Source organism: Hipposideros armiger, unplaced genomic scaffold (genome assembly GCF_001890085.2).
Source record: "Hipposideros armiger isolate ML-2016 unplaced genomic scaffold, ASM189008v1 scaffold_734, whole genome shotgun sequence".
Classification (NCBI taxonomy): domain Eukaryota; kingdom Metazoa; phylum Chordata; class Mammalia; order Chiroptera; family Hipposideridae; genus Hipposideros; species Hipposideros armiger.
In genome coordinates, this window is record NW_017732084.1 from 1,038,150 (window position 1) to 1,046,294 (window position 8,145).

An 8,145-nucleotide genomic window follows, 5' to 3' on the forward strand; every position below is an offset into this window, starting at 1 on the left:
GCAGTGGGTTGCCATGGGCTACCGTGTGTAGCCAGCAGCCAGCGTGAGCGGCCAGCAGCCGCAGTGAGGGGCCGTCCAGAAGCCGGCGACTGATGTGCCTCGCCTGGGAAGAGCGCAATGATGGTGCCAACTTGGGCCGGTGAAGAAATGTCCTCCACAACTAGACTGAAGAACAAAACGACAGCAACTTGTATGTTCCCCTTCCCCCAATTCCCCAGCACTGTTCCCATCACCCCAATTCCCCAATAAAAATCTTTAAAAAAAAAAAAAAAGAGCTGCCACTTCAGGGCCAGCTGCTCAGTTGGTTAAGAGCTTGCTCAATAGTGCGAGCTCTGAGCAACAGGGTCGCCGGTTCAATTCCCACATGGGCCAGTGAGCTGTGCCTGATCTGAGCTGCCGACATGTGGCCGGATGGCTCCGCTGGTGAGAGCACATGCTCCTTAACAACAAGATTGCCTGTTTGATGGTGGGCTATGCCCGCCCACAACTAAGACTGAACTCGGCACCTTGAGCTGAGCTGCCGCCCGGATGGCTCAGTGGATAGAGCATGCACTCTTAACAACGAGGCTGCTGGTTTGACTCCTGCATGGGATGGTGGCTACGTGCACCCGCAACTAAGATCGAACACAGCACCTTAAGCTGAGCAGCGCAACTGGACTTGGAGCTGAGCTAGCTGCGCCCTCCACAGCTAAGATTGAAGGACAACAACTTGGCTGTTCCCCTCCCCCAATTCCCAAATTTAAAAAATCTAAAAAAAAGGAGGTGCCTCTTCAGTGGCTCTCCATGGCTCAGCAGGGCTGGGGACGCACCGAAGCCCCAGTGCCATCGGCACTCAAGGCTGGACCACAGCGGACACATCACCGAGGCGGAGGCTGGGAAGGAGTGAGGGCTGGGACAGCCTTGGCCCGTCCTCACAAAGGTCACCGGCTCTGAGCCCCAGACTCGTGGTCCCGGGTCCCAGAGGTGCTGGCACCTGTGGGACACGGTGCTCCTGGGAGTCACTCAGCTGTCCAGGAGTCTGTGGTGTGTGCCTGTGAGGCTCAGAATGCTGCTTCCAGCCGATGGCACCCACCAGAGTCAAGCTTCAGCAGTGTCAGGATGTCACGTCCGGCCCACACCCTGCAATCCCTGAGCTTTCTGCCATCTAGAAAGCTTACCCAGGGGGACAAAACGCTGTTCAGAGGCTCCTGAACTGGTCCTATTAGATCCACCCAATGCAACGCCACCCTCCTCTTAGGCCAAGGTGAGTGAGATGTCTGCTCTGGGGACAACTGTCTTCCCCACCCACATCAGTGGTGAGGTCCCCGACTAGCAGCAGGTGTGTCATCTGGGAACGACAGAAATGCAGGTTTCAGGCCCGTCCCCACAGCTGGACAGAAGCTCTGCATGGGCCCAGCAGCCTTTCAACAGCCCTCGAGGGACTCAGCACCACTGGCTGACTGTCCTCCCCGCACTACACATGGGAGCTGACGCCGGAGCTGCCCCTTCTCACCAGGCCTTGCCCAGCAGGCCAAGGGCAGAGGGCAGGCTCAGGTGGCCCCAGGGTGGAGGGCACAGCTCACCTGGCAGGAGAACCAGCCTTCCGGGGTGCAGAGCCGACCGCCCGCCTCCGCGCCCCTGTCGAAGTAGCTGCCGTTGTACTGAGCAGCCTTGAGCTTCTGGCCCATGGCATCCACGATGCGCACGTACTCCTCCTGGGTGTCCACGTCCACCACGGAGGCGTGAGAGCTCACCTGGAGGACACCGAGGACATTGTTGGACCCTGGTGCGTGATGCCCTGAGCTTGCAGTCGGGCTCCCGATGCATCCAAGGCCACGGCCCTCAGGGATCCCGGGGTCCAGTGCTGCCCTGCGGCCAGGGACTCTGAGTTCACACAGGCCATGGCTGCCCAGCCCTGGGAGATTCTCTGGGCCCATGACGCGGAGCTTCGGTCACAGTCAGGCACATAGCGTACTCAAGCGCCAGCATCCCGCCCCCGTCTCCCCGGCGCTGGCCGCTGCTGCACAGGAAAAAACAGAGGAAGCAGCAGGAACAATCACCACCTCGTGCCACCTCCCCTACAGCGCACTGGGGAAGGGCCGCGGGGTGGCCCGCGCAGGACATGCGTTCTGGGCAGCAGGAGCAGCCTGAGGGAGGCAGGGGAGTAGGGGCGGGGGTGCACGGCGGGCAGAGATGGGGGGCGAGGGGGTGGGAGGGCTGGGCCAGGCCAGCCTGAGCTCTCCTGTGTGACAGGACCTCCGTGGAGCACGCAGCTGGGGGCCGCTTTCCACCACACACGTTCAAATCTCGCCCCAGACACATGGCTGGTGCGGACAGTCAAGGCGTGGGGGTGGGAGGCTTGTCTACAATTAGGGAACAGACGGCCTCCTGAATGACGGCCTCCTGAATGACGTCAGCTCACTGGATACAGGGGGTACGGCGCCATGAGAACAGACACCTCAGGCCTCTGCTCAGGGGACCGGGGACTGGGCAGCACCCCAAGGGACTGACATGTGTACATTTTTATCTTTCTGGTGCGCAGAGCCCGGCGATCCCTTCCTGAAGCTGCCCCAAAGCCTCCCTCGTCTGTCTGTCCTGTGAAAGTGGGGCCGCACAGACCCCACCCTGGTGGTGAAGCGCCAGTCCCCCGGGACCCAGTTATGCGTCTGTCAACTAACGCTGGGCCAAGGACAGATCTTTACTGGGATGGATCACGTCCAAATCGAACTGCCTGACAGATGAAGATATTAAACCAGTTCCACTCAAAACCCGTGGGGAGAATCACATGCAAATGGAAGGGGACGGAGGCTGCGCTGGCTCGGGCACCAGCAAGCCCAGTCAGAGGGCGGCAGCGGGACAGGCCCCAGCACCTCGCTCTGCGGGGCTGGAAGTCACGTGCTGACCATGTCACTGGGGGTGCACGTGTGCAGCGGGAGCTCCGCGCAGTGGTGCTCTGCTTCTCGGCAGCACAGCCGGCTGCCAAACCTGCCCAGCACACCTGCCGGCAGCACGGCCCTACCTCTCTCAGGTAGCCCCGGACCCGGCTCTCGCAGCTGTATCTCAGGTAGCTGGACTTGTTCTGAAATCGGGACTCCAAACCTGCCAGGAAGAAGACAAGGTCGCCTGTGGTCAGTCCATGGCCCGCCCTGGGCCGGGAGGTGCAGGGGGTAGGGGTCGGATGCCTCATCTGAGAAGGTCCTGAGGGTGCCACACACACCATCCCTGGTTCTTGCTCATTTGGGGTGATTCTGTGGTTTACCAGCATGGACGATCTCAAATGCCACCCAGGGGCGTCTGCCTGGGGGCACCTCAAGCCCCCCTTTTCTAAGAGGGCTGCAGCCTCTCAGGGTTGCCTTGGACTGGCCAGTCCAAAAGGTGGAAGTACTCTAGGTGTCCATCAACAGATGAACAGATAAAGAAAATGTGGTCCATCCACACAGTGGAATATCATTCAGCCGGAAGACGGAAGGAAATCCTAACACCTGCTATTGCATGGATGGCCCTGAGGACGTTGCACTGGGTGAGATAAGCCTGTCACATGATTCCACTCATATGAGGTCCTGGGAGGAGTCAAATCCACTGAGACAGAGAGTAGATGGTGGTGCCCGGGGCTGGAGTGGGGGGGGGGGGTGAGTGTTTAATGGGACAGAGTCTCAGCGTGGGAAGATGGAAAGTTCTGGAGATGACGGTGGTGACAGCTGCACAATTGCGAATGTACCTAATGCCTCTGAACTGGACACTGACCAATGGTTAGGATGGTGAATCGTATGTTATATACTTTACCACCAGTCCTTGGCTGCCCAGCATCCAGTCACCATGAGCAGAGAACCTAGGCAAGCCCCTTGTTTGGGGAGCCCCTCGTTTGGGGAGCCCTCATTTGGGAACTGAAATAGAATCTGGTCTCTCCCAGGGTGTCCTCCCACCCCCACCCGCTCTCCACCCCGAATCCGAATCCGCACGGCACCTTCGAACCAGGGCGGGTCCTCGGCCCTGGTCTCCGCCGCGATGTTCTCGCTGATGACATGCAGGAGGTCGGCCAGCAGCTTCTGCCGCAGCGGGGCCTGCTCATCGGAGAGCAGCTGCCGGGCAGCCTGGATGACCTCCACGTGCGGCTTGTGAAACACGCTGAGGAAGCGGCTGATGTCACTCACATCTGCCGCCAGAACGGGACAAACAACAGCCGTCAGTCCTTGGGGCACTGCCTTAGGAAGACACAGAACTGCGGCCGGCGTGAGAAAGGGCTCCCACATGCCTACCCCTCCCCACTCGGGGAGCTGTCAAACCCAGTCCTGCCCGACACCAACGAGCCTGGTCCTCTGGGCCTTGCGCCCGGCACCCGCCCCTCTGGGTGAGGTGAGGACAGGTGAGGAAGACATGGGATGTGCTTCTCCAAACGAGCACCATGTCTTTGGACCTCCCATGAAACCTTCCTCTCCCGATCTTCAAGGCACTTTACTGCCATGCCCTGGAGCCTTTTCACACCCGCCCCAAAGCGCCGAGCCCCCTGAGCAAGCACTTAGGATCAAGCAGAGCTGAAGCCTACCAAGGCCTTCACAGCATCTTACAAACAGAACTCAGCAGTGCACACACAGAACCGGGAACGGCCCAGCGGGGTCAGCCCAGGGCCTCGAGGCTGCTCAGCGTTAGAACATCAGTGCAATCCACCCTTAACAGGCTAAAGAGGAACAGTCACAGGATCATAGCAATTGATGCCAGAAACGGAGGTGGAAACCTTAGGGACCTAGAGCTTGCTGGAAAGTTCTCAGACTAATGCCGAAAGCACAAGCATAAAGGGGAAAAAGTGGACAAATCGGCCTTCCTCCATGAAAGACACTTTCTCTTTGTAAGAAAGTGAAAAGTCAAGCGACAGAGTAGGAGAAAATATTTACAAACCACCTATCGGACAAAAGACTCATCCAGAATATATTAGGAAAAAAACTCTCAAAACATTAAAAAAGAAAATTAGAAAAAGGACAAAAGACATGAGGAGACATGTCACCAAAGAGGATACAGCCCTGCGCTGAGTAGGGACACTGTGGCCAACGGTAGGCCACACAGCCTGCATGCGCAGCGGGCAACCTCCAGGTTGTGCAAGTGCACGCCGTGAGGCTCACATGACGACAAAATCGCGTTAGCGACGCGTTTCTCAGAATGCACCCTCGTTAAGTGGCGCATAACTCTATCCAGATGGCAAATGATGACATGAAAAGATCGTCAGCACCGTTAGCCATTAGGGAGATGCAAATTAAGACACAATGAGACACCACTGCACACGCATGACGGGCTAAAATGGAGAACAGCAGCTCGACCATCAGCTCGAGAGGCGGCTGCACGGATGCCCCACCCTTATATATTCCTGTGGAAATGTGACGGGGCGCAGCTGCTCCTGAAAACAGTGTGGCGGTTCTTGGCTTTTTCTTTTTTTTTTAACAACTGTATTGAGATTTAATTTCCATTTGTTACTGTTCACCCATGTGCAACGTACAACTCAGTGGGTCTCAGCCATTCAGAGTTGAGCAAGCATGTCCAGATCCAATTTTAGAATGTCTTCGTCCCCTCCTCCCCCACCCCCTCTCTCAGCCCTGAACCACCACTGATCTATTTCTGTCTCTACAGACTTATCGGGTGTGGACATTTCATGGGTGGAATCCTACGTGGCCTTTTGTGACTGGCTTCTTTCACTTTAACATGGTGTTTTTAAGGGTCATCTACATTGTAGTGTGTGGGGGGACTTCATTCCTTTTCGTGATCAAATAACATCCCCTTTTTTGAATACACCATACTTTGTTGAGCCATTTGTTCATCAAGGGACATTTGTGTTGTTTCCACTTTTGGGCCGTTATGAATAAAGCTGCTATAACATTCATGTAAAGCTTTTGTGTAGACGTGTTTAATTTCTCTTGGGTGTATATATATGTATATACACCTAGGAGTGGAACTGCGGGGTCGCCTGTGATTCTGTTTCATAGTTTGAGGAACCCCCAGACTGTTGCCCACAGTGGCTGCACTATTTGCATCCCGCCAGCAATGTATGAGTTCCAGTTTCTCCACATCCTCACCAGCACTTATCCTCCTCGTGGTGTGGGGTGAATCTCACTGACATTGAGCATCTTTTCACATGCTTGCTACCACTTGAATAACTTCTTTGGAGAAATGTCTACCAGACCCTTTCCCTGACCACCTCCACAGCCCCGCCAGCTTCCCCGCCGCTCTCCAAGGTCCCCACCACTTACAGCCCTGCCAGGTCTGGCCCTCGGTGAGGAGCACGAGCTCCGAGTTGTCGGGGACGCTCCAGAAGTAATCTCCAGTCAGTTCCGTGCCATCTTCGTAGACGCACAGGCGGGAGCCAGGAACGGGCAGCTGGGGAGGAGGACAGAGGGGAGCACAGGGCAGGACGCTGACTTGTTGAGTCTGGGGGACCACCCTCGGCGTAGCAACATGAGGTCCTCCCACCTGCAGCCCTCACAAGAACAAGAATGAACTATGTTTTTGTTTTGTTTTTTTAAGATTTTTATTGGGGAATTGGGGGATGGGAACAGCACTGGGGAATTGGGGGAAGGGGAACAGACAAGTTGCTGTCCTTTTGTTCTTCAGTCTAGTTGTGGAGGTTGTTTGCTTCACTGGCCCAAATTGACACCATCATTGCACTCTTCCCGGGCGAGGCAGATCAGTCACTGGCTTCTGGACGGCCGCTCACTGCGGCTGCTGGCCGCTCACGCTGGCTGCTGGCTACACACGGTAGCCCATGGCAACCCACTGCCACAGGGGCTGCAGACTACCCCCATTGCTGGCGACCCACGGCAGCCCAGCTCCAGGTTGAGCTGTTGTTCAGCATCTTAGCTGTGGAGGGCAGTGTCACTGGCCCTCATATGTGGGATCCGAACCGGGGCCCTCTGGCATCCCAAGCCAGCTCTTAACCAACATGCCACTTGGCCGGGCCAAGAATGAACTATGTTTTAAAGAATCACTCTTGAGATGCTGTCAGCGCACTGCAGAGGGACGAACACCTGGGAGGAGCACCGGTGTCTGAAGGATCAGCGTGTAGAAATGAGGGCACTTACTGTAGGTTGCTCTAAAATACGACAAGTCTCTTAAAATTACATATGCAGCGGCAACTGCTTTGTGGGGTGCCCCACAGAGACCCTTTCAAAATGAGCTCCTCTGGGGCACGTAAAAATCCAAGCCTGTTTCTGAAAGTGACACAGCTGTTGGCGCTAAGCCTATAAACGCATCCCCATCCAGAGGGCACGTCACCTGACAGGTGTCAGGACACACCCGCACAGCGCTCCGCGTGTTTCCTGGGCACTGGTTAATTAGGGAGACATCTTACTGAAAATGACGCTTTGCCTCGGTCTGCAGAAGTGTGCCCAGCACACCCAACCGTTTATTTTCAGAGGTTTGGCTCTCTCTTGCTCAACACTGATCAGTTTTGTCATTTTGATGGCAACTCCGCCCCCACCCGCAGCCCCGCCCCCCGCGGGTACACGCCCCAGCGCTGTTCTCAGCCCAGCCGAGGAAGCGAATGCGGTAAGAGTGAGAATGAGGGCTGAAATCCTGCATCAGAGCTGCGTGGCCTCTAGAGCCCACCCCTTCGTTTTACACAAGGGGAGACTGAGTCCCAGAGACGCCAAGTGGCGTCCTAACTCGCAGAGTCAGCCGATGTGCACTAGAACCCGGGTCCCTGGACGTCAGGTCGAGCGGTGGTGACCCTCACGGTCAGAGGAGGGAAGCGTCCTCCCAGATCCCCTGTGCTCTGAATCGAGCCGAGGAGTTAGAGGATGTCCCTGACTCAAGGGGTCTCAAGGGACTAATGGCGATGAAACTGATTCCCTGGAGCCCCTCCGCCACCTCCCACACCCCCTGGTTTTTAAGTGAAAAGCAGCAATTTTATTCTCCCAAATTTCTCCCAAGCAGGTCAGCCCCTGAGCACGGGGCAGGGGCTTTACGAACGCTATTTGCCGAGACGTGGCCCCTCTGCGAGCCCCAGGCGGCCCGGAAGTCGGAGGACTCAAACTCCACCCACCTTGCAGCTCCCTGTGCACCCCTCCGAGGCTCTGATAACCGGGGTCATGTCTGTGAAATGAGGGCGTTCGCAACCGATTCACAGGGTTTTGTCGGGGACCCCATGGCAGCCCACGTAAGGAGCCTAGGCGGGGCGGGGGGGAG

General features: G+C 56.8%; 1 protein-coding gene across 2 annotated transcripts in view; it reads right to left on the reverse strand.

Annotated features, from left to right (window-relative positions):
- DFFB (DNA fragmentation factor subunit beta) overlaps positions 1-8,145 on the reverse strand; it is a 13,275-nt gene that overhangs the window by 4,277 nt on the left and 853 nt on the right. For both annotated transcript variants that reach the window (XM_019627488.1, XM_019627489.1), the window contains exons 2-5: positions 6,213-6,339; positions 3,944-4,132; positions 2,999-3,078; positions 1,563-1,733 (exon numbers count right to left, since the gene is read on the reverse strand). In XM_019627488.1, the coding sequence (XP_019483033.1) occupies positions 1,563-1,733; positions 2,999-3,078; positions 3,944-4,132; positions 6,213-6,339 (567 nt within the window). The remainder of the gene's footprint in view (positions 1-1,562; positions 1,734-2,998; positions 3,079-3,943; positions 4,133-6,212; positions 6,340-8,145) is intronic.